Below are 27,499 nucleotides of genomic sequence, written 5' to 3'. Positions count from 1 at the left end.
TCTCGGGTAAATGTAATTTTTTCACTGACGCAGAGAGAGAGAGAGAGAGAAAGAACATCTGCAGTGATTTGGATTTATCGAGGACTTGCACTCACAGTTTTGTCAGATTTATCGTGAAAAAAGGCTCTCATCGATTTTTGGGCCGACAGTAGCCAAGCCGTGCATGCATTGTGGATATTACAACCGAAGCCTTCTTCTATATATGTAAAACTATTAATTAAAGTAAGTGAGAGGAGGAAAAAAAAAAAGTTTACCAGTTCTCGCACGAAAATGATAAATATTAAGCTAGCGCGAACAAAAAATATGTGCGATATTGACCTCGTCTCTGCGGAATTCCTACACTTGTCGCATTTGTAAATAAAATTTTTATCATCACATCCGCTCGAAGTTTTCTTCTGGCTTGTACCCCTCACGCAAAACACGTGATTTTACATTTTGATTCTCTTTTTTCTTCCTTTATCCTCATACGTTCAAGTAAAATTAGTTCAGGGGTGAATTAAATGAAAAATAACATTAAATCGGATGTACAACTTTTAATGTTGCCTCATTACATTTGAAATATTAAAAAATATATGTACAAAAGGTTTGTAATCGCAAATACAGGTAATATTTAAGACTTACTAATCATTCAGTCATTGCGAAAACAAATAATTTTTTTTCTTCATTTCACTCAAAAATTATTGACATTCACGACTTATCCGTTGGTGATACGTTATTTCATGCAAACATTTAAGTCTACTAATACACATATAAAATTCATATATGGATTACAGTTTCAATACAACAAGACAAATATTGGCAGTACATTTGAGTGCTGAACATGGATTTTTACGCACAGAAAAAAAAAAATATATTTAATGCTCAGGACGTCGTACCGAAAGTTATAGTTTCTCTTTGGTAGTCTGCTTTTGTTTGAAAAATATTTTACCCAAACGATTCAATGGATAATCAAAATAACACAAACTTGGATAGTAATACGCTGTGCATCCGTGCTTTTCGAGATTTATTACTTTTTTTTTTTTTAACAAATAATATACAAAAATAACTTGGCTCAGAACGTTCAGAATAATTGTTCTTATTTACAACTAAAAATATATCTTTGGATGACAATTTCCACAGATTTTAACACGCCTGCTAAACAAATTTGAAAAATTTTCCGTTTCACCTAGACCTAATTTTTCTGAAAGGAGGTTGAAATTTTTTAATAAACCAGTCACACACGCTAAAAAATTTTGAGCAAGTCTGCTCGCACGTGTCAATTCAACTAGGTATAAAAATGAAAAGAAAAAAAAAAGTGTTTCCTCAAAGTATAAATAATATTAAGGTCCATTCCACCCTAAATCCAATATTTTTTTTTTTTTTTTTTTTTTTTTTTTTTTTTTTACACATAAACGACGAGCAGATACATACATTAAAAAATGTATCGACAACTCATATCTCAATACAATTATACCTTTGGTAATTCATTTGTAACATTGACTAAAGTAATTGTACCTAGGTAGTTGTACAGTTTTATATTCTCTTTCGACATTTGTGTTGAAGGAAACGCAAAAAGAAAAAAAGTATTTACAATTTCTAACAAAATACGTATAATATGTATATGTAAATTTATAAAACCGATGTAGTTTAAAAAGGTAACACGAAAGTATTTCAAGGCTAATCCGATGTGCAATAAGTCGCGCGCAAGACAATACGCATATACATATTATGTACCCCGAGAGATTTGCACACTAAGCCTATATACTTCAATACTGCATAACAAAGCAACGACGAAGCTAATTTTTTTTTTTAATTTTGTACGAAAAGAAAAAAAAAACATTCAGGCCTGCCGATCAATGCCGTGCAGAAAAGTCAGATCGTCGCCGCGCTTTACAAGCTGGAAAAGGTAAAAATCGAGCACGACGCGCGTGACAGCTAGATGAAGAGGTAGTTCTCGTAGTCGTCATGGGAGTTGGTGGTCGGCGTGCTCGGCTGCAGCTGCGACGAGTGCGGCAGGACGATCTGGTCGACCTGTTGGTGGGCCAACGAGGCCAGGATGCTACGGCTGCAGGGTTGTACCTTGCCGATGTTGCTCTTTTTATTCCTCATGGCGCAACTCTGTACGTGCGCGTGGACCTGTCCGAGGTTGCAATGGTTGTTGTCGGTGTAGGTGATATCTCTGTTTTTGTTGAGCAACCGATTGTTGATGCAGTTGTGGTGGTGGTGGTGATTGTGGTGGTGGTGGTGGTGGTGGAGGTTGTGCGAGTTGTTCTGAAGCTGTAGCTTCGACATGGCCAGGGCTATGCTCGTGTCCGAAGCCCACATACTCTGCAAGTACAAAACACAAAACGATGAGAGATAAAAAAAATATGGGTACGCAATGAGGATTTATTTATACAGTAAAATGTTTGTCGTCGCGCTTACCGTTCGCCTGTGAGGATTGTAATCTGGATTACGCCTGATGCGCAAGTGGCAATCGTGGCTGGTCCAGCGCTGGGTCACCTTGAGGGGCGAATCGTCGGGGTGGAGCTTTCGCTGGTACTCCTCGCTCTCGCAGACCTCGTACAGGGAGAACTGTTCGACTCGCTCGGTCGAGTTGTAGCAGCTCAGGAGCATCTGTATGAGCTCGTCCACCGACGTCTTCTCCGAGATCAGCAGGCTTTTGTACTTTGACTGCGGAGGACAATCGTAACATGTTTTTTTTTTTTTTCATTTTTGCCAATTTGAAACCTGATCTCACGATCGATGTGATTGCTTGGTTGTGTCAAACTTACCCCGGACATGAGAGCGCTGTCGTATATTTTGACGAGGCCACCGCGACGCATCTGCAGGGAAAATCTGCAACACGAAGATCAAAAAGTTATTTTTTTAATGAAAAACAAAAAGTATAGACATTAGTTGGGTAGATTTTCCAATTGATCTCGACAAACAAACAAATAGCATACACCAACAGATATACTAAATCTTCGGTATTTATTTATTGGCCAATTGGTAAAGTCATTTACGAGCATTTGACGCTCTTTTATAATCACTTAGTGCCCCCCATTCATGGCACCATAGAGACACAGATTGGAAGTAAATGCCGCTGGTTTACAACCCCGCCCCTTATACCACACGTCCCAAATCGATGGTCAAGTGTGAGTCAGGAGATAATAATATCTCTTGTAGGGATATTCGAAAAATCGGCAAAACATATTCCTCGAGGGTGCCATGCATGAGTAGTGTCTTGTAAACACATTGGAAAGGTGTCCTAGACGGTGACAACGCGTATGTATAGGTATACAATGGAAGCACAATATAAAAATGTTTACCTCGAGTCTCCCCGAGGGTGGCAGGACTGGAGCACGGCGGGCCTCGAGTCCTCGTCGAGAGGCAAGATAGTGCGCACATTGGCCCTCCTGACCGTGACCTCCATCGTAAGATAAAACAGCCGCGGATCCCGGTGCCTCATCTTGAACTTGTTCAACAGAGTCTGGACCACCTCCCGGCAGGTCGTCTCGTAATGTATGCTCAGCGTTTTGTACTCTATGTCCGGCCGCAGGCACTTGGCGTAGATTTTTATCATCGTCTGTAAACACAAAGGGGAAAAAAATAAACTTGATTAGTCGTGATTGAAAAAAGTCATTTTTCATTGATGCGTTTGACCGTAAATCGCTTAAAAAATGTCACAAAAGGTATAACCCTCGAGATACCAGTTAAACGTGGAATTAATTAGGGCGCAGTATTTAACGTGGCGAGCACCGAATGCCGGGGAGAGGGGGGACCGGAAGGAGAGGCAGGAAGACGAAGAAGGAAATTTGAAGAGGAGAGGGAGAAAGACACCCTCGAGATGCATCCGCAGTCCGACAATTAGTCCGATAATTGAGGCCCGCTTGCGCGTCTGCTGCAGTTAAGTCTTCCGACATCGGAGATGAAAGGCTGCACGCGCTCTGCATGCCGGCCTCACGAGATGGGAAACACATGTTTTGGGTACTTGATTTTTTCAGACCAACTATGCTTTTTCACGGTTCTCTGGGGTACCGCGTTGCTGTGGCTTTTTTTTTTTTTTTTTTTTACTCAAAAAGGCGAGGGCAAATAAAAAATCGAGACAGTATTTTTGTTTCAACTTTATGCGATTCGTTTTACACGGTGGCTCTTGGGCGATTAACTTGAACCATTTGATATTTTCGAGCGAAGGATTGTTATTTTTTATTACTATGACATTTGTAAAGTTGTAGCGTAAAAAATGGCTTCTTTTCACTGGAGACAAAATTGTTACGCTTGATTCCTAGCCGAGGTTTTCGTTTTGAGGAATTGCATCAAGATGAGCAAGTAGGTGGCGATACCACTGACCATCTGGAAGTATTCGGATTCGATATTAGTTCGTATAGTATGATGACATGATGCGAGTAGGATCGAGTTACGTCGTATTTACCGAAGTTATGAGTTTTGCATCCATGACGACGCATTTGAAAGAAAAGTCGTTGTTGCATTGTAACAGTTGCAGTGAGAAAATACAAAGCTGTAACAAGGTAGTTTAAGGTGTGAGGTGTGGAGAAAAAAAATAAAACCAATAGTAGTTTTTCATCATGAAAATCACCTCTGCCCTCAATTGATCGTTGTTGGTGTGGAGAATCACGTCGTGTACGATTATTCCGGTTCTCAAGGTTTCGTTTTTCGTTACTTGGCATATCCATACGACTATGGCCATTTTTATGGCGTGGTAAGTTACGGATGTTAAAAAGTAATTGTACCAAATTTGTTTGTCGATATCGATTCCTTTTTCCCCTTGGCTGTGTAGCAAAAAAAAGTACAAGCCAAACGTCATTTCGGCAAAAGTCATCAATATGGTGGCTATCACGTGCAGAGTAAATGTCGCATTTAATTCCTCCACTACCACGGATAGTTCGTGGTGTTTTTGCTGTAATTTCCGTAACTTGATCAAATCTAAATTCTTGACTGATGCCGCTTGACTTGTTATCATTTGAAGTCTACCGGTGCCTTTACCATTATTTTTATCTTTCAACGTTGATATGCTGTTGTTGACGTTTTCAAAGCAACTTTTCAAAATGAGAATGAAAGTGCCGACTTGGAAGTCCACGATGAAAACAATCATGGTAATGTACAGCGCAAACACCTTTGACATCAGCACTTCCTTCGTTTCTTCTCCGTACAAACTCGATGTTTGCACCATTAAAAAAATATACCCAACAACATTTTTCGTGTAAATAATTGCAGCCAATTTGCTGAGTTCCCCTACAGACAAGATGGTCGACAAGTCTAGTAATTTGTTCAGCAGAGAGAGCTTTTGGCGAGTGTAAGCACAGGCGAATACGATGATTAAATTGGCTTGTATGAAGTAACAATTGAATTGCAAAATTCCAACGAAAGTGTCGAATTCGATGTCTTTGGAGATGTTAACTTGATAGAGTGCGATGATCAAGAAAAATATACAAACGCCCGTGGAAACTAAAGAATGGCACAATCCGGCTCGGGACAAACGAAAATGCTGTCCATCGTACGAATACGGGTGCAACCCGTAACATTTGTACAAAACTATGCACGGCTTCAGCAGCTTGTAAGTGCTTGTTAATTGCAGTAAATTGTATTTTTTATAAAAATTATACTCGAGCTTCATCTCGAACTCTTTGTGCGTTCGCGAAACGCGTGGTCATCGCTTCTACGGAGTAACTGTGAATTTTTCACACCGAACATTTCAATTGATCAAACTGATGGTGTTTCTTTTTTCCATCTTCAATCCAATTATTTAAATGTCATCCGCGTGCTATTATTTTTCACGCAAAGTGAAAAGGACTTTTATTAAAAGGTGAAGGCCAGTCAGTTTCAATTTTAATTCGAATCAAACTAAGTGCAGAGAAAAAAGCCATAGATACATCTGTACGATGTAAATGTAATTGAAAAAAACTAGGAAAAAAAAAAAAAAAAAAAACTTAAACTAAAGAAAATCAATAAATACACTTGAAAAAAGTGTAATGAAATAAGTATTTCATCGATCACCATTTGCTTCGATTTCGTGTATTACATAATTATCCCCAAACGGAAAAAGAAAAGCACGTTTAACTCGACACAATAGGAACTCTCTGTACGCGCTAGACGAAACTTCCATACCTTACATGTGACACTTGAAAAAATTTCGTACGTGCCGGGAAAGCTAATTGCCAAGGGGTAAGCATTGTGCTTCTCGCCCCGCAGAGTCGTAAAATACATCGCGCCGGTGCGTTCATATACCCGCGCATGTAAGCCCTTGGAAAGATCGTGACGCACGTCCAGCGAGCAATTGAATATTCAAAAGGCCCTCTTTTCTCGAAGGCAAAGCTCTATGGTAAAATGCACGTAAGCAAAGCCTTTGATGATTCTCTTGTTTTCTCATTTTAGCCGAGAGAAGGAGCTCAATGCTCTCGAAATACCCCCTATACGCGCTATATATATATTAATGCCAAACCAAACAACACCTGCACGTACATAAAGTTGGAAAATGTAATAACACGCGCTCCAACAAATCGGCGCGTGAGTCACGCATGTACCATAGTTTGGATATAGGAGAGCTCGAATCGAGTTGCTTTACTGATTCATCGAAAAATACCGATGCAATTATACACTACCTATTAGCCGGAAAAACCGAAGGCACACCTGACATATATATGTATACGCTTACTCACTCGAGAGATCGGCAAACAAACAAACTCGGCTCTTATGCATTATTTGTTACAATGTGTGTCTCTCTCTTCGACGTGTGTAATTTTTAAACAAAACCCGTGATGCTCACCACAATAGATAGATACAGTGTTGAACAAAAACAGGGTAGTGTATAAATAATAATTGCCATTTCCGTGGATAATAGGGAGAGTTGCGTCGCGGACCGAAAAACGAGAGAAACAACAAAGCGCAGTTCCTCAAAACCAATGCAAAATAGAGCGGGGGCGAGGTGTATAATATATATAGATATAAGTGCGTATCCGGTGCTGATCTCCTTCTGCACGAGCGTGACGGTGAAAAAAAAAGGGCACGTTAGGGAGCCCCTCCGACGGCACTTCCCGTCTTTACGGGCCCGGTGTCACGGGGGCGTTCCTCGAGAAATCCCCCAAAGTGCCATTACGTCGAAAAATCACGGGTCCCTCTAATGCGCCGAGCTAAAAACCACAGGAATTTTTATACATGGGTATATACATATATAAGATTTTCGGCACGCGCCGTCTTCCCCGCAATGGCTTCTCCCCCGTACTTTTTTTTTTCTACGGGAGGAAGAGGCCATTTAAAGAGTCACCAGATGCTCGATACCATCGGTCATCCTCCTCCTTTTTTGTTGCCTTCAAAAACTTGACTCTCCGTTTAATTGCAATACCGTAGGATTTCTTTGCCAGCAACATTATCCAGGTTGTTGGTAAAAACGCAAAGTAAGACGAGACAAAATAAATGTGTAAAAAAAAAAAAAAAAAAAAGTTGTCCGTTCGCCGAGCGACCTCGCGCTTCCTGCCCGTATGGGTTGTTATCTCTCCTCCCGCGGGTAACGGGGCCCGCTGTCGCGGATATTGTAGCTGCCAGTAGTGCGGCACCTTAATCCGGAAGCGCGACGCAACACATACACGAGAGGGAGATTAGAACTCGAACACGAGCCTGATGTGCTACATACTGTTGTTATGTGTATAATATATATATAGTGTTGTGCCTACATTTCAAGTGTATATATGTAGGTGCCATTATAATAGTGCACAGTCACGAAACCCAAGAGCCCGTCCTGTATATACATGCAGCCCCATGGGCTCATCAATCCAAAAGTCATATCCGTCCACGGTGCAGCAGCTCCTTATCTCACTGGTGTGGCAGCTGAACGCACGCAAACAATTTATTTCGACTCGTATATTAAAATGGTAAAAAAAAAGTCCAGCTGATTTGTCCGTAATGACGACTTCGCTACAGCTGCGCGGACAAATGAGCGATTTTTCCTTTTTTTTTTCTCTTCGTGATTAGCGTGATTATTTTATTGTTTTTACACGCATCATACAGCTTTCTCCTTGTATTTTCGGTCTCATTGAGTTCAACCTGGCCGAATGGAATTACAGACCACAGCGAGGGAAGATGGTTTCTTTCTTTCTTATTTCTTTTTTCTTTTTTTTTTTTTTTACGTTCGTTTGTTTGTTCTCGCTCGCGACAAAGAGGGAAAGGTGATGGAAAGGCGAGTCATCATCGCACCTTTGCTCATTAAAACTCTCTCGGGTCCCACAATAATATGTCATCGTGTTTACGACGCGTTAGTTTATTAACTCTACTCCCCTACCACAATACACACGTGGATGATACGCCTAAGCGACTCTTTTTAAACTCGTCTCCTCGCGCGAGGAGGAGAAAGCGCCCAATTCATTGGGCTCGGATTGAAGTGCTACTCGTCCGAATGAACTTGATCGACGTGTAAATCGTATTCGTCAAAAGGCGCCTGCCGGAGAAACCCAAATGTGCCGTGTATACGATAAACACCCTGTGATGTTCATATATTAATATTACGATGAAAACAAAGAGATACGATATATATACATATACGTGTAAAGCTAAAACCTAAAATAATCGGCGCAAGCCAACGCGTCCCCGCATCAGTCGGATAGTCCGTACACTTATACGTTGACAGTAATTCCGAGCAGCTTAAATGGAGAGATGATATTCAATTTCTCCGGCGTCAGCAGAGGCGGCAAACGAGGGTATAAGCAGAACTTGAAACTGCGCTTCCAAGAAAAAAAAAAAAAAAAACTTACAAACGCGTATACAATAATACACTCCCATGTATATATATATATTTATACTGTTCGTGTCACTTTGCGGGCTATATATATAAAATACACGTGAAGGGTATATATACACAGATAAAATGACAGTTTCTCGGGCAGAGACAGAAAGTTAAAAAAAAAGAAAAGGGGCACTTCCCCCCACGCGTCCGGATGCAGGGCTCGATCGGCTTCCCTTTCGGCATAATAAATCCGTCCGGTGATCGTCTCGTTCAGCCGAGCATGGCGCGTGCCGCAGCTGCTGCTACTCCGCGTTTTTCCTATATACGCGCCATGTAGCGTTCAGGTGCAGGTTGTTGTTTTTTTTTTTTTTTTTCTTCTTCCTCGACGTCCTTGTGGCGGGGCAAAAGGGCCTCCCCGAGAGGGAGCGGCACGTGTTGAACGGACGCTTCCGGCGAGCGAAAAACAAAGCGCCTTATTGCTCCGCGCGCAACCAGCCCCCTATACTCTTTCCTCAGACGGGTATTGGTAAGTACTGTAATACACTCTCGGGGGGGAGATGACGCACCGTCGCAGATTTTTTCCTCTCGCGCTCGATGATTTCTTTTTTTTTTTCCCCACAGCTTTTCAAGTAATTTAATATCGAGAGAGTATGAATCCCGTGACGCGGGTGACCTGGTATCGCGGATACGGGTGCATACCATCAAGGTGATTTTGCGCTATTAGATACAACAGGCCGCACCGCGCGATGAGAAAATATATATGGTTATTGTTTTGTAAAAGCTCGCAAGAAGGATGTATTTATGTACGAACGAACGAGCGCGTCATTGCGGGGCATTTCAGAGCCGTTGCGCCGGTTATGATTAATGTTTTCGCCGCTACATACACACGAATCTCGAAGTAATACACGATATCAAACAAGAGAGGAGTCATGATGCGCGAGCGCAGCTATATACGCCATCGGTGTATACAACAACAGCATCGACCAACAGTACCAATATCATGTATCGTGCGTTGGATTTCTTTTGCCCGTTAAATACGTACAACAAAAAAAACCAAATACGAAGCACTGCGGATAGCGTATCGCGCTCGAGAACAGAAGAAAAAAAGAAGAGCAAAAAAAGGGGGATCGTCTTTCCAAAGTCATCTCGCAGCGTCCTAATATTAAAGAAAGCAGCGCGCGCAATATATAATAATACCTACAAGTAAATACGATCGCACCGATGGCTCGCGCTTGGATTTGTCAGCGCGTCCTTTCTTTGCTTCTCGGGTGTCCATAGACGGTCAATATTTTTATCACTCGTATATTATATCCGACGCGCTCTTATGTATATACATATATGGCGTCGATGTTTGTTTTATCGGCTTATCGGCTCTGGTTAATCGCGCCTCTAAAACACAATTCGGGGGTTCCCCTGTTTATCTCGCCGGTGGGTTTTATTTTGGCGCGTACCTATATACGTATACGTATCGAGTGACCCAGGGTTGTCGGCAATCGGTGCAAAGTCGACAAAAAAAAAAAAAAAAAAAAAAAAGGTTGGCCTTTCGCACGAGATTGGCCAACGTGTCTATAATGGCTCTGTGGTGGTGCCGTGTGCGCGGGAACGAAATGATGTAAACCGTGCCGTGCGACGCGGCCTCCGAAGGATGTGCCTCGTATCAATTAAGGAGCCCAAAGAGATACGGCTCGGATGGATTGGGCTCCCGCGTCGAATAAAACTAGTCCCGGCTTTCTTTCCGTGCGAAAATCGAGCCGACGGCGTCGCTCCGTTCTCTCCGTCGAACAATTTGCTCTCCCAGGCTTTCATAACGCATTGTCCGGGCTGTGCCGGGCGCGTGAAAGTCAACAACAGCGCGCGGTATAGTGTATGTATACTCGGATGTGTGTGTTTTTCGAAGGGAAAATAATTAAAAAAAAAAAAAAAAAAAAGAGGTTCACACAGTCTTTGCCATTGCAATATACATGTTGGTGCGCTCGTGTGGTGTAATTAGAGGAGCGCCCAATAAAATGCGATATCTAATCAGGAAGCGCATTTTTTACGCGGGCCATTTATCGCTCTCGGCTCTTTCGCCGTTGACAGAGACGATAAAAGAAAAGTCTCTGCGCGCAAGTATACGTGTGCGAGGGGGTCGTAAAAAAAAAAAGTTATATTCATGCCCCTGTCTCGTCTTTCGGGTGATGTGCCCTTGTCGTCTCTCTTTGCGTTGTCGGTCCTTTCGGCGCAGGAAACAGTAGAGCAAATACTTAGAGGCCAATGATATTGCGACCACAATCGTTTACGTCAAAGTCAACTTGACGGATATTGGGAGAAAAAAAAAAAGAGTTTAGCTCCCGTTCCCATACGTCGATGCAACAATCGCTGTGGAGGAGAAAAAAAAAATCGCGTTGCAGGCAACAAACGGTATCGCCGAGCACTGCATTTCCGTGCTTAAAAAAAAAAAAAAAAAGCAAGGCAACCAAGCAAAAAGGAACGAGGAAACTCGTTTTTTTTTTTTTTTCTTCCTCCGAGTGTTCGGCAAAGGTTCATCCAAACAGCAGCGTCGGTCAAACGTAACAACAATTATCCACCACAGCGAGACTCCGCGCTAAGATTCTACTTTGCGTAATTGGTCGTTATAGTTTTTTTTTTTTTTTTTTTGCTTTTATGGCGCAAGCGTATAATATACACACATCCTGTTAGTACACCTACGTGTACACTGGCGTTGTGGGAAGTGCATTTTTTTTTGGTACGTAAATGGCGAGAAGCTCGTCAACGACGCGAAGCGAAACGAACAATCGATTGCAGTCGCGCGTGTCTTTAAATAGGTTCGCGTACGTGGGTGCAATGCAGGGGACCACACACACACACACCTTCAGCATACAAGTAGCAGGTCGAAGGGTTTGCAGCATCATCGACACCCGTTTCCGGCTCCAGAGTACGATACCTATATACCTACGTAACCATACTCGAGTTGTTTTTCACGGAGAGCGATCAGCGAGAAGGAGCTGCGGGCGCGTGGCACATGACACGGTACAATATATATATTATACTATACCATGGTTTGGCAGCATCTTGTGCGCGAGCGAGTAAAAGTATATGTTACCTATATAATATATGGTGTACACATGAGGGAGAAGAAGAAGGAACGTAATACGCATATCGCGCGTCTTGCGTATATATAGGTATACGAAAAGGAACCTCGAGAGGAAGGTAAAGTACGGACAATGCGTCTCTTCCTGTGCTGCTGTACACCGTGTACCCGCTATACTTACATGTACGCCCGTCGTCTCGCTCGTGGGCGTCCCCCATATATATATATACCTACTCCACAGCAGCACTGGCCATATGCTGCCTTCTTCTCGACTCTACATACATGTATACGGATCGTGTACCCATGTATACTCTTCCTTCCCTCCCTTCGATTTGCCCTTTGTCTACACATCCTTTTTTCCTTTCCTTTTTTACTTTCTCATCTGGAGAACAAAAAAAAAAAAAATGTATGATCGGTCGACGTGGTGGATGAATGGTGCAGTATATTAGAATCGAACAGAAGGTACGGGGTGGGTTTTTTTTTTTTTTTTTTTTTTCCAAGCGAGGACGGATCGATTACGCAAAGTCAGAGCTTCGTGGATTGATGTATAGGAGAGGACAGATGCGAGGGTGGTGGTACACGTACATACCCGTCAAACTACGCTGTTCTTCGGAGCTACTTTGTGTTTATTTCGTGTCTACGTACCAATTTCGGGTTATATCTCGCGCTGGTTAGACTGAGCGAAAGTAAAAAAAAGTCGCACGTGTGCCATTAATACGTTACACGTCTCCTTGTTTGAGGCTTTCTTCGCGCGCTCCCGCGGTTTCAAACACGATCTTTCCATCGAGCGCCCACGGGCGTACTTTTTTTTTATCAACCCAATAATCATCCCTAATTACTATAGGCACTCCTGTAAGTATACAATCGCACGATTTTTTTCTTTTCTTTTTAACATCGTACATACGAAAAAACAGAAACAATACATTCATTCTGTATAAGACGATGAAGCGCAATGTTGACAAATAATACTGTAAACGTATGTTTAAAAAAAAAAAGCAATTGTTAATTCTTACTTGAACTACGAAAACAACTTGGATTTTTGATGTTGTAAGTTTTGTATCAATTATAATTATACTTGAGATGGAAAGTACACCTTCCAGTGTCCGTATATATATTTCTCTACCATCCGATCCGCGTGAACGGACGGTCAACTAAGAGTAAATAATTTGTTTTTCCTTCAAAAATTCAGAGCTCCACGGCATATGAAAAGATGACCACAAACAGGTGGTTTATAGATGAAAAGGGACCAATCGCAAGTACGATTAAGCTAAAAAAATCTCCACCAGCAGTCATACACGCATTAAACGTCAACACCCACGCGTAAACGCAACTCTCCCCTTTTTTGTTTTTTTAATTCCTTTGGAAAAAGAGTCGCGTGCCTCCGTCTGCCCTAAAGAGAGGAAACGACAGCTGCGCGTCTCCAACGCACGCGTAACGCGATACCCATACCCGGCCGTTCTCGCAGCGCCGTGGCGAAAGAAAATCCACTCCGCTGCAGCGACTCTACGAGTAATTCTTTCCGTCGCCCCACATAAATATTAGACAACCTTCGTCGCAATAAAAACCTACGCCGATGTGTGCCACTTGACGCCTCCGTCATCAAAGCGCCGCTCTATACGCTCATCGACGCCCAAACGTTACACACTTTGTGCCTTCCTCCTCCTCTACATCTATCGCGCTACCACCTAATCTACATACACATGCGACACTTTGGCGAACTCGCGAATCGAAGATCCGAGGGTATACAATCAATTAGCACGAAAGCGATACGTCGGCGGCGCGTCTATACACATTGAGCCGAACAAGTTTGCCCTTGGGGCGTAATTGCCAAACGGCTACTGCACGACAAAATTGCGCGTGTATAGGTGTCAATGAATTTAATGTATACGCGTTCTCTGCCGCGCGATTACAATACGAGCACAATAAAAGAGCAGAGATCGATGTCGATGAGCCAGAATCGCGGTACGACAGAGCGAGACGATGTTTCACTGGCGCCTTTACGGCGAGCGAGGGAACAAGCCGGGTCTTGACGTACAACGCGACGTCTTTGATAGCCCACGGTGTATGATTATATTATGCACGGGAGCAAAGGGGAGACGACGAATTCCGCCTAATTGGGTCTTTCTCGGACTACTTACATATACAGTCATATGGTCGCTCTTATGGTCCGCGTTGATTGTTTTAAACGAGACTTTGGGTTCGGGGGGGGCACGCGTGCCCTCAAACTCCTTGCATCCGGCTATACTGTACGGTATATATACAAGGATCCGCGATCTGCGAATTATATTTTGCTCGCGGTAATGTTTACGCGGTGTTTGTAAGATTTGTGGTTTATGTGTAATTGTTACGCAATGGAGCGCAAGAAAAAAGAAATAATACACAAGTATAGGTATACGTGTGCGTGTATGTATAATAATTTGATATCTCGGTCGGGCAATTAGTAACGAGTTACGGAGAATCGGTTTATCGCTTTGCGCGCGTATACCCATCATCGCGTCGATTATTTCGAAAGAAGATCCGCTCACGCCGAGTGTGATTGATGGGGGCTAAAGACTTGGGGTTTTTTTTTCTTTGTTCGAAAGTAGGTAATGGTCCAAAAGGAAGCTTCAGGCGAGGAAGAAAATATAACAATATGAGATAAGAGTCATACACCTGAAGGGGTTACAGAACTTACTGTCAGCTGCTTTACGGTAGATAAGGGGACTGTGGAAAAACAGCCTATATATGTCATCGCAAAGCGTGCATATATGTACAGGCAAGAATTTCCGCGAGTACCAGGTACAAGTATATACACACTCGCGCAGTTCAGTTGGCTTTTGCGTAAGCTCGAGTACCCACAATACGCGAAAACAAAGGAAGGAAAAAGCCGATAAGTGTCCACTTGCTCCCTCACGTAAACCATTATTGTTATTTAAAAAGCAAATCGGCCCGCACCGTAAACGGTACACGTTGTTGCACGCCCTCTTGCAACTGCTATATATATATATATATATATATATATATATATATATATATATATGGACAAACGTTCCCTCGCGCGTAGGTGGATACACGCACGTACATGTAATAATTGTCGCAAATTCCAGCGTATACAATATAAATGTGGGGCTCGGGTGTACACGTGTAGTCAATCGTTCCATTGTGGATCGCAGTCGTCTGAACGAGAGCACAATCTCTCGGGATGCCTCGCTAATTGGGAAAATTTAATTTCCCCCCCCCCCCCGGTTTTATACAGTTCACGGGAGCATGAATTATTTAGCTGTAGCAACGGTACGGGAGAAAAAAAAGAGGAGGGGGGGAAGGTATCCGAAGCAGGTTAAATCGAGAATGCAAGTAAAGTACGTGTATGATGATAGATGGTAATGATTACGATATCACTTGTGTGTGTGTGTGTGTACCTATATATATATATATATATATATATATATATATAATTAACACCGAGTGCAAAGTTGTGCGTATATTATACCTATTATGCTGAAAACTCGCGTGGAAATTAAGTCGCGCAAATAGATCCCCCCCGTGAGCTGTATATTATGGTATGCGCACTCGTTTATACCCGCGTATATAATAATAATATACCCTGCACAACGCGATGGTCTATTTTCAGCGATTCTCGTAAAAGCTCCCATGTTGTATACAAAAGCATCGGCACGCGTCTCCCATACCTATATTCCCCATATTTTGCTCGTATATATATATTATACACATATTTATGAGGAACAAGGATTCGTGGGCCCCTACACCATACGTATATAGGTATATATTATACGCATATACTTACTCGCGATTCGACAAAGGAAAAATACAGTCGGGGAGAGAGAGAGAGAGAGAGACCATTAGTCGCGCGGGGAGCACAGCTTTTCTGTAACCCCCTCCCGGGTTGTGCAATGTATATAATATAATATAATCGAGCGGCGGCGAGTATCATTTTCCACACATCGGCCAACTACCTATATATATATACATATCGTTTTTTACGCCGCGTTCTTCAAACCCAAATACCTCAATTGCTCGATTGTCCCCGGGGCGTTAGATGAATTAACATTGCAGTACGTATATTATAACATTACAACCTTGCATCTCGCCGCCCTATCTGGGGATACATATGTATAAACTCAAGTGTTAGGTATATACTTGTAGAAAAAGAGCTGCTCACTTCCATCATATCACACATAATATAGATTAATGCATTCTATTTCTCTCTCTCTCGCGTATTTTATCTGCACTTATGTAATATTTATGGACGCATATTATAACATCACACTCTGTTCCAACTGAATGTGCCGCTTCTGTTTCTCTCCTCCGTTTAGCACTCGGACCCTATATGATATTATATATTATACGCTCGTACGTTATACATAATATAATAAACTGCATTTGCACGCGATGGATTGCAATTTCGCGCGAAAAAACCTCGCGTGTTTATTACATTCGACTTATAATTTATATGTATATTATAAAGTTGAGTTTACCAAATTTGATGTAGTCGATGCCCCGCGTGGTGTTTGTTTTTTTTTTTTTTTTTCTTATCAAGCAAACGTGTACACAAAAGGTAGAAATATAAATCAAAATCAAGCTTTCTCCTCCAATCATCGGCGCTAAATCGATCCTATATATTATATACATATGTGGGTACATAGAACACGCACTCTGGCACACATATCCACAAGACACCAACTGTTATAATCCCCGTGCCGTGCATCGTGCATCCGGTCAATCACGAGAGAATAACACATGTATCCCCTTGGTTATATATATATATATATATATATATATATATATATATATATATATACATGTATATAAAAATATGCGCCGAGCATCGCGACGCGTACACCATAATGTATAGTGTATATCATATTATACCGTACGTATACGCGTTTCATTTCCGGCCTCTATACTCGTGTATACCGCGTAGCCGTCACTCAGGCATGTCAATCCTGTACGCGTATGACAACAAGTAGTGCAGCACACGTTACACCTATGTACCTACCTATATTATTCCCCACATCGGCTGCCAATTCGCCGATTGGACTCGATACGCTTATACTATATATACGCTTGATAAGCTGTATATACACATATATATTTTATTCGTACACGCTCCCTTTCTTTCACATTCTCGTTTTACTGTACACATAGCGTTATAATTATTATTATTATTTTCTTTTTTATATAGCAACACCTTCGGCATATCGTAGAGCACTCGGGGGTACAAACAATTTTCAAATTTTCGAAAGATTTTCGCGCCGTGCGAGTACACACGAGTGTACACAAAGTAAAAAAAAAAAAAAAAAAAAAAAAATCAACCTTTTTCTCACGAGTCGCAATCAACGTTCAAGTTTGCACAACGAAGAGTCGCGCATACACACAAGTTGTTTCTTTTATTTATTTTTTTTTTTTTTGTATCACACGAGAGTTCCTATTTTGTTTGCACACCGTGATACGGCCTACTGCAGTCAACATTGTAGTATCGTGTACTACCCGGTGGGGAAACAACCTTTTTTTTTTTTTCCTTCCCTCTTTCCCCAAGTTTATATGTAGCATGTACCTTGAACCCATGGAGCGTGAGATAAGGACTCGGCACTTTTTTTTTTTTTTTCGTTGCCACACAAGAGAGACCATAGACAGACAGAGAGAGGGATCTTATTATATTTACCAACTTCTTGAGTATGTATATGTGTATATGCTGCGTGGACGGATCGAAGAGGAAGGAGTAGATAAAAGTGGTGAAAAAAAAAAAAAAAGGAGGAGGCTTCATCGCTGTGCGAATGTCGCGACGTAAAACACGCGCCCCGATACAGATAAGGCCAAAGAAAGATCCGTTTGAGCTTCGCGCAGGGAAAAAGCTCATCCTCCACAAGATCACGCTTTTTCACGCACAATCGGCCGATTCAGCGCGATCGGTTGGAATGTATGTCGTTTCCTTTCCGCTTGATTATTATAATATATATTATACGCGCACACGGTTCTTGCTGATACGTTCGCGCGGATCATGCCAATAACTGTTGGCCCAGAGACCTCTGTACAGGTATCCCACACGTTGACACAAGTTTTTACTTGTAAAAACACATTTTTCATAATTATAAGCACCGTAGCGCAGGAGGTTGTCGAAATAGTTGCGACTCGATTAACGGTGTCGAGTAGATGGGTATGATTTTGTTTTTTCGGTGATAAGCCGAGATTAGACGCATAAGGTCTTAAAATATATAGCTGACGTACGTCCGCGCCAACGGGTTCCTCGGAGATGCCGATTTAACTGTTGACTCGGCTTTGGTTGCATTTAAACATACGCTCGCGAGGGATGAAAATCACACAATTGAATGATATTCAATGAAACTTGTGTCACTGCTGATGCTATTATTACTCTGCAAACACATGTAAGCAAAAACCAACGGTGGCGCGTATGATTTGTACAAAGTATAGCTGCAAACGCGCGTGGGTCGAGTGACTTGCATTCCCGGAATCACTTAGCCTTGGAGTACAGTTGAAATCTCTCGTCTCTGATGAAACATGAGTTTTTTTTTTTTTTTTTTTTTTTTACAACTAGAAGGAGAAAAAGAAATAGCCAAAAGTCGAGATGCGCCGCAATTGGCTTCGTGCTGCATCACCCATGTAGGCATAAATTGGAGTATTTGCAAAAAATAATGATTGCAACACCTCGTATAGGCGCATCATGAGAATAAGAGCGTATCGGACAAAGATTCCGGAGGCCCCAAAGGACGTCTCACTCGGACAGGAAGGGCAGAGAACAAGAGAAAAAAAAAGAAAAGAAAACACCGAGACCGAGAACGCGAAATAAAGAGTTACTCTCTTGCATACATACACACTGCCGTAAGGTTGAGGGCACCGCAGCCCGAAAAGAAGCGCCCGTGGTCTTCCGCGAGAGCTTGACCGCGAGTGTATATATATCGCGCGGAGGAGGGCAGCCTCGAAATTCCTCGGAAGAGGGGCTGGGCCCTTTGTACATACGCTATACTCCTCTTTCTTTCTCGCAACATCTGGGCCTCCCTTTTTTTTTTCTTTTTTTTTTTGCAATTGCGGTTCGCAAGAGGCGCGCAGATGGCCGCAAGCCGTATAGTGTATTATATATACATACATCGGTGCGCTTACACGCCAAACCGCTATACATATACCTCTGCCCGTAGGTACTGTCGAACAATGACGTCGACTCCGGCATTTGCATTGTTGCTTTTTTTTTTTGTTGTTCTTCCTCTCTTGTGTTATTATTACTATTGTCGACCTTCCGAATGGCCTGATAATTATAGCGTACAATTTGCGAGCGCACCAGCATGGACGCGGACGGACGGAGATGTTTGTCACGCGCGTGAGTGAATTTTTTTTTTTTTTTTTTTTTTTTGCCGTACACGATAAACGACAATCGTTATTAAATGCACTATGATGTGTGTAAATTGTGAAAAGATATATAGTGATTTTGGGTGTATATAGACGGGGTGGTTCGGGGTCGGTGGCAATTAATCAGACAGAAAACACGGCAGTGCGTGTCCCCCAATTAAGTTACATGTTTGTAGCTACATGATATATATATATATATTACACCACGACTCCTTTCGCAACAAACAACTCGGGAGGGGTAACAAAGGGGAGGAATAGATAAAAAAGCCGAATCGCGGCAGGAAACGCGTTGCAGTTTGTAAGATATACAGGGATCCAAGTATATATACGTGTATAGTCACGCAGTGAACACAGGTCAGCTCTCTCTGTTTCTCCTTTTGTACTTTTTTGGGTACATAATACGCGTATACGCGCAATCCTGTATGTATATATCCTCATGCGTCAGTGTACAACCATTGCGGAAAAGGACCACGTGTGCGCTTTCACTCCCCATCGGGTAGGTATGCGGACTCACGGCCCGGGAATTTTTATCCAGAGTCGCGCGCGTCATGCAAATCGTTACGTATATTATACGTCATAGGTACATTGTATATCACCGACGGGGGGGGGGGGGGGGGGGGAAACGCTCGATTTCGGCTGGAAATTCTAAAAGTCACTGTTTAGGTATCTGCAGCTGCTATAGTCGCAAACAAATGCACGCGACGGACGGACCTTGGTCCACTCTATATACTCTCGGCATTAATGTCAATTACCATCAGCCATACACGCAGAGAGAGTCTGTCGGTCGCGGGCACAAAAGTAAAGCGCCCTAATTCGCTTCGTTAGCGGTAGAAATCCAGTCCCTTTTCCCTCCTCCCCATGCACATAAGTATATATATATAGGTATACGCGTGTTGTTCATCGTAATAATGGTACCCAGGGTTTTATTGTTTTCGGCCCATATATGCAAGTATTTTTAGATCGCCCCCCTCCGCGTCGTCGTCCTCGAGACACGCCAGTATACTTATATGTAACCAAAAGCTCTCGAGTCGACGACGCACAGCCTCTCTCTCTCTCTCTCTTTTCATCTGCACCGGCACGCGTTTATCCATTCAGCCGTTCACGGAACGCAATCCGCTGATTTAATTCATCCTTTTTTTGTCCTCTACTTCCATCGCTGCTACTACTACTGTTGCTGTTGTTATTCTCCTCGTAGTATGTATTAGTACTACTTTTTTTTTTTTTTTTTTTTCAATTCTAGCTCTTGGCTATACATGTACACGTGTATAATTGATGTAATTTCGTCAGCAAAGCCGCTGTTGTCGCGAGGGATATCTATAGATTAGCGTCAATCGGCCGGAGATGAGAGGCAGGATGCGCGCGTTGGAGCGTCGACAATAACGTAGGTGGGCAATAATTGAGACAAAAAAAAAAAGAGCCACCGTGTCAAATCGTTGCGTTCATCAGACGAACGGTAGCACATATGTACGCAGCTACCGCGGATGTATTTATTATAATCAAATATTGTGACGATCGGACGGGAAAGTACGCGTTGCGCGATTAATTCTTACACCTACGCATATATAATATGTACACATCATTATCATCATCATCATCATCATTATCACTTTGGAGTTGGTCGCTTACGAGTGACGCAAATAATTTACAACCGGTCGTGGAGATTATTATTATTATTATTATTATTATTACCGTTTACCCTTACCCTCATGTGTCCAATACGGACCGATTAAAAGCAGAGCACGGAGCTCCAAGAGTCAATGACACGCCTGTCTCCGCTAATCTATACGAATGTGACACTTTGATTTCATCAAACCAAACGGCTCGTGTATATACGTATAAACTTTCGAGATTAATTTTACCGGATGATCCAATAAGATGTACCGTCTTTCTCGAATCCGTTTGATTCGTGATGTCTCCGTGTCCATCGTTGCACATCACGTGTAAATCCAAACGGTACGTTATAGGTACCCACCATGAGACGGATGTAAAGAAAAAAAAAAAAAAAAAAAAAAATTGAAAACGTATATATTATGTATAAGGCGCCTCCGCTATCTCCGACACACGATGTTTTCTCTGTATACACTAACATGCATGTATATGTATATATAGACAAAGTGCAAGCAAGCGGTGATGTATCGTCACTACGAGAATATATAGATAAGCACTCGGACATTGTCACGAAGCTGATAACTTTATATACAGCACCGGCGCAGTAAGTATATAACCACATTGTTATAACACTGGTATATGTGCACAGTCTCGTGTGTCTTCTTTTTTATTCTCCTTAGCATTTACTTAGTTGCTCTGTTGGCGCAGCAAAACGCGCTCTAGTGCACCGCTGCCGTACAAGGTTTTATTGCAGCGGTGACAAAAAAAAAAAAAAAAAAATATATGTATAAATATATCTTGCATTTATATATTTGGACAAGGAGGAGGAGGAGGAGCAGCGCGAGGGAAGGAGAGAGCTATCTAATCTATTTCGAGATTGCGGCAGCTAGTGTGTGTTTGTTTTACGTAGAATGGGCCCTTCGGGTGGGTGAAAAAAAAAAAGAAGAAAAAGAAACGCGGTCTAATATTGCTTCCCTCCATAGCCCCTCTCGCCGCTCCTCGACAAATTAATTCGTCTTTTACTTTTCGTCCCACCTTAAACCGTCGCTATTATATGGCTCGCACAGCCCTCGCGCGTATAAGTATGGCTGAGCAGGACCATTTGGAATTTTTAGAAATTTATGACTACGCGCAAGACAGTACGAAAGTGCTGTTTACGGTGGCCCACGAGGGAGAGACCGTAATAGCACACGAGCCGAGGCTTGATGTTGACAAACAATTTTTTCTTTTCTTTCTACATAGGCATGTGTGCCTCTCTAATAAACATATATATTTTTATAGTTTACCCGTGTTTTCGTCGATTCTCAGAGAAACATATTTTCTTATACTCGCATGTGCCAATAAAGATATTATAACTACAACGTATATCCGAGATACGTGTGTGATGTACATAATTGCTGCTCGTTAAACATATCTATAGTTGTTTTTAAATTTGGAGGTACAGACATGGAACAATGACTATTGGAAAATTATCCGTAATCTCAAAATGGTATTTGGTGGCACGTGTCATTAGGCCTAAGGGACCTCTTGTGCTTTCCCTTGCGAACTCTACGTTTTTCCTGCCAAGGGCGCAGTAAACGCCCAAAGTGGTGAAATAAATTTAATGTTTTTTTTTTTTTTTTTTCTCCTCATCAACAACTCTGCAAGTACACAAGTATAGCGAACTCGATATACCATTCCAGCTTGTCATACGCTCAACTTTACCCGCCCTTTGCTAATAAATCCTTTTTCGGGATGACGAAATACAAAAGAAAAAAAAAAAGCCACGAAAATTCAATGGAGCGGCACTGTGTCGTTTAACGCACACATTCGGATGAATATATAGTCGCGCGAGATAACGAGCATCTGTATATAGACGCGAGTCGCACCGTAGAGAGATCCATCGTATATGTAATTATACAGGAGATCCGAGAGTGTCGTATGTAATGGATATACATGGTGCGTCGTATCTCCCGAATTACAACGCGCCTCAAAAAAAAAGTCTTGTCGTATATATGTATACGAATGGGTGAGCTTGAAATGGGCGACGATCGGTATGTCGATAACGGGAGCGAGTCCGGGGGATGCAGCCCGTATACGGTTCAAGCAATCAGCTATATATACCCGTGGACCTATACCTATACATAATACACATATACGTGTGTATACCCTATGGAATCCCAAGCTCTGATTGATTTCTTCGCACTGCTCGCAGCACCCGCGGAGTCTCGCAAGATACGTGTAAATGTAACGTAAGTATTTTGTACTGCCAAGTTGGATGCGTTGCTCACGCGCTCCTCCAGTGCAATGGATGTTCAATACACAAATGACGACCAAAGCTATTTACACTTGATTTTCCGCGGCAACCCCGCAATGACGAAACGTATATTATTATTATTTTTTTTAATTTTCTACATCAATTATTTATGCACAAATATGCCGTTTTGTTGTTTCCACCGACTCGACAGCGCACATGTACGACACACACACACACACACAAAAAAGTTAATTTAATCATACCGCAAATCTTTCTCGCGATTTCCATGCATATATGAGTACAAGTATGTAGGTATATAATGCAACGCACGGGAATAAGCCAAGGTAATCTCGTCACGCCGACGCGCACCGCTCGGAAATACTGTTATTTCCCTTTTTTTTCCTACCCACCAAACATTCATTATATACTTTTGGCATAAACAGGTGTTCACCTATATATGCGTCACATGTGTGCTCACAGGGAGAGGGGTGGGATATATACTTTATTCGTACACACGTGAAATTTAAATGACCTTCCGGAAACCGGGAAGGCCCACGCATCGAGCTCACCCACGCGTGTACACAACATCGCTATTGGCGAAACAGGTAAATTAATCTGTACGTAATATATAGTATGTATGTTGTGATGGAAGAGCTTGGCCCCCCTCGCGTATACAGTATATATAATTTATATAGGTATATATACAGACAGATATAAGTGAAAGGTCCGCACTTGCGGTGGAGGAAGCGTAAGGGAGGAAGCTCGTCGAAAGAGAAAGAGGGACGCGTCGTCGTTGTTGTCGGGGTCGTCGATAATGTATATAATGGGTGTACGTGGGGGGTAAGGGGGGGATCGGCATCCTTGATGCCTATACGGGAACTTCCATCTCCGACTTCTCTTTGTGTACCCACAACGTATCCTGATTAACGGCGATTGTTAGACATTTAATTGCGCGTGTGTGGGACGCGTTGTTGTTGTTGTTGGGTTGGTCGGTGGCCTCGAATGGCAGAGACGATTCATGCGGGCCCGATCACGTATATTATACGTGTAGAAGTACAATTAACGCGATAACGTGCGTGTGTTCCATTGCAGAGAGAGAGAGAGAGAGAGAGTACTACTTCCTGCTTCCTACGTGTGTACATATGTTGGGAGGTTCTTCTTCTCCCTCGTATTTTATAATTGTATAAAGCGCGGGGATTTTTCGGGGCTTGATTTCCTTTTTTTTTTTTTTTCTTCAAGTACACATAATGGACGATCCGACGAGATTTACGAGGCCTCGATTAAAAAGTCAAATGCGTGCGCGCAATGTTATTTTACGATCATACATTGTTCCCAAACGCGGTTGTACAACAATACACGTAGCGCACGCGGTTTTTACCTATATATGTATGTTGTATTGTACATACACGTGTACGGTGGATTTTCGGGATTTATTTTTCAAAACTCGGGTAAAAAGATGGATACAAAGACCTCGGATTTCATTGGGTTTCGGCGAGTGATTTTTCAAAAATAATAATAGTTACGATCGCTCATATGCGTATGCGAATACATTAAGCACCTACACCTTAAGAGATGGGACACCGAAAATATACCGACCTCAAAACCATATTTAGGTATATAAGTATACGCTGGTGTGGAACAATCGGGCTTTGTGCTCGCGATTTCGGAAAACTTGTACTCTGGTGGATACTCCCGCGTATACTTAATCGTCGATTGAATCGTAATTTCTGTACCGAGTACGAAAATCGGGTCGACACGTTGAAAAAGGTTGAAAAAAACTACAGTGTACTAGCATGGAGACGCACATATTCATCCATACGCATAAGCTGTGCATCGATAGTAAGTACTGAACAAAAGTACGCGGGTGAAGGACGTGGCGATATACCTGGACAGATGTAATGTATCCCTTCCATATACAATAGGTAAAGTTACGGGGTATAGGTGTACTATCGAGATCAACTCCAGATAGACAGACACAAGAGCAAGACAGGGAGGGAGTCGAGCGGCACAAAAGTGCAAAAGCATCGCCGGTACGAAAAGAAAAGCCGGAAGCACGGCCCAGCGCGGCCGGCGCGGATGTTGCGCGCGTCGTTCCCTCTGTTCGCGTAATGCTGCGGCGCGTGCTCGTCCGCGGCTTTACATATACATACATATTATATACCTGTGTACAAAGATGCATGGCAGGGGATACAGGCTCACTATTGTTATTGTATATGTATGTATATAATATATAGGACCACCCGCTCGTCGGCCGTGACGGGCAGTGCAGATTACCGCTGGAACGATTCCCCCTCCCCTCCCCCCTCTTATGTGTCAAGCCACTGCCGTAACACACTGCCAGCAACGACGAATGCACCCCCGAATGTATATCACGCTCTTTCTGGTGATACCTGTTTATACTTTTTTTTTACTGCCATCCTCCCCTCCCCATATTACTTGGCCCATCACAACCGCAGATTTTTTTTTTTACGATTCGATCGCGAGTCTTGCAAAAAAAAAAAAAAAGATAAAGGCTGAAGTACGTTTGGCACGTAAGAAGGCGAATTCCCTGGAATTGTACAGCGATGACGCGATGGGAGTTTTTTCAATCAATCGGAAAATAAATGTATATGTAACCATATATCGCTTGGCAGCTTTGGCAGAGTGGCATCGACGACGCGAGAGGACGATGTGTCCGGATTGCGTAAACATAATAGGTTCGTTTGGGGCTTAGCTTGGAGAGCAGCTCCGAGCTCCTCCGAACTTTGCCCCAAAACACGCGTTTTGCTCCGAGTAAATTCCTACAGTCAGTATATATATATTTATGGCCAAGACGTAAATATTTATATTGCCAAGACTGTAGGAATTTGCTCGGAGGTGCTCCGATGAGCTCGGAGCAAAACGCGTGTTTTGGGGCAAAGTTCGGAGGAGCTCGGAGCTGCTCTCCAAGCTAAGCCCCAAACGAACCTAATATATAATGTACACTTGATATGGACGCAAGAGTTATGGCATAACGACTGGCTGCTCGTGCACGTATATTGTATATACTACACCTCGTCGAACCGGATTAAAGCCTCAAGACGGGGAACCCCCGCGAGTCGCGCCAACAGGTGCCAAATCTATTACGTCAATGAGTCACACGTCTATATACCGCGCGTCATCGACAATCGGATGTCTCGTGTATAATTGACGGATCATCGCTATATGAATACCAAATGGACATTTGCCGAGCAATATATTTATCTCGCGTGCCACAGAGACGCGATAAAAAAAAAAAGCCTAGTTTGGTTGCGCGCGAGTGTACACACATATACGCAGAAAAGGAGGGAAAAAAAAGGGCACGGGACAGCGAAATGAAAGAAAAAAAAAAAAAAAAGATAGAGAAAGCGACGACATCTCGGCCAGATGCTTTTTAATTTATCCGCGCGTGGATATGTGCGACGCGTCGCTGCAACGAGTTCTCACAGAATATCTTTCTCACGTGTGTGTATACATACGTGTGCGTATGCGATTTACCAACGCTCGCCGGCTCGTTGTTGGCCCTTTGAGCTTTCATATAATATGTATACATAGGCGTAAAAAACGCACAACCGTGCGACGATACGTCTCGGAAAGCTTCTTCTCGACGCTTTTCCGATCCCCCCCCTCCGCTCCTTTTTCACATGTAATATATCACGGTTACACGCGATAGCGATGTAATTGTTGTACTCTAGGAAATATCGAAAAGTTGTTTCCAGTCGGGGTGAAAAGCGCTAAAGACGATCGCACGGAAAGCTCGAGCAAAAAGTGTGGGTCCGGTGCTGCGCGTATAAAGTGCACGTATACATATATATATGGACCTACAGAAGATGCGACTCGAGGGCATATACACAAGAGAGAGGGAGAGGGAGGCGGGCTAGTTCTCGAGGGGATCGTGTTACGCGCGTTGGTCGCATCGAGTCTCGCGCAAAAAGGACACGAAACCGCACGCGCGGAGTATACATATATACACACGAGGGTCCCCCCCCACCCCCTCGGATCGTGAGAAATCGAAAAGCCCGGCGTACTCGTTCCCAGCCGCCTACTATATATTACAAGCGCATCTGTATCGGTGCACATTTGGACTCGATTGGCCATTTTTTTGGCCATACACGTTACACCCAACTTTCATCGTATATTATCTTGTTTGTCTCACCAGTTCGGTCATCCCGTTGAATGTAAGTATATGTATATACACGTAGGGCCACGAATATACAGTTGAGATGAAAAAAATGTTGTTTTTTTGTGGGGGATGGAATGACTGACCTGTTGGGGCGTGGGGTCGGCCGGCGAGAAGCTGGATCGGGCCGAGATCGGTAGGAGGGAGGCGCAGGACGAGGCCCTCGATGGCGGGGGCGTGTGCCCGGGGCTTCCGCTTCCGCAGCTGCTCGTACCGCCGCTCGAGGCCAAGCTCACGTTGTCGGAGCGGCTGCGCCACGGCGACGCGGACACGTGTTTCAGCATCCCCGGTGTATCTGGTGGTGGTGCTGGTTGTAAGTGGCCTGTTCCACCTGTCTGCTCTCTCGGCCGCTAT

General features: G+C 43.0%; 2 protein-coding genes across 2 annotated transcripts; both read right to left on the bottom strand.

Moving 5' to 3' along the window:
* Positions 1-525: 525 nt before the first annotated feature.
* On the bottom strand, positions 526-27,499 carry rau (RA domain-containing protein rau). The gene is made up of 5 exons (XM_014364529.2): positions 27,232-27,499; positions 3,291-3,547; positions 2,754-2,817; positions 2,404-2,652; positions 526-2,307 (listed from the first exon to the last, which is right to left on the bottom strand). Exons 1-5 carry the CDS (start codon positions 27,427-27,429, stop codon positions 1,915-1,917), a joined length of 1,161 nt encoding a protein of 386 aa, XP_014220015.2. The 5' UTR covers positions 27,430-27,499; the 3' UTR covers positions 526-1,914.
* LOC149375130 (uncharacterized) lies at positions 4,234-5,596 on the bottom strand. The gene is made up of 3 exons (XM_089590435.1): positions 4,559-5,596; positions 4,394-4,480; positions 4,234-4,314 (listed from the first exon to the last, which is right to left on the bottom strand). Exons 1-3 carry the CDS (start codon positions 5,594-5,596, stop codon positions 4,234-4,236), a joined length of 1,206 nt encoding a protein of 401 aa, XP_089446561.1.

The sequence above is a fragment of the Copidosoma floridanum genome, unplaced genomic scaffold (genome assembly GCF_036245765.1).
Source record: "Copidosoma floridanum isolate Cflo_tuat_1 unplaced genomic scaffold, Cflo_Japanese_pri ptg000012l, whole genome shotgun sequence".
Lineage (NCBI taxonomy): Eukaryota > Metazoa > Arthropoda > Insecta > Hymenoptera > Encyrtidae > Copidosoma > Copidosoma floridanum.
This window is presented reverse-complemented; position numbering and strand designations above follow the sequence as displayed.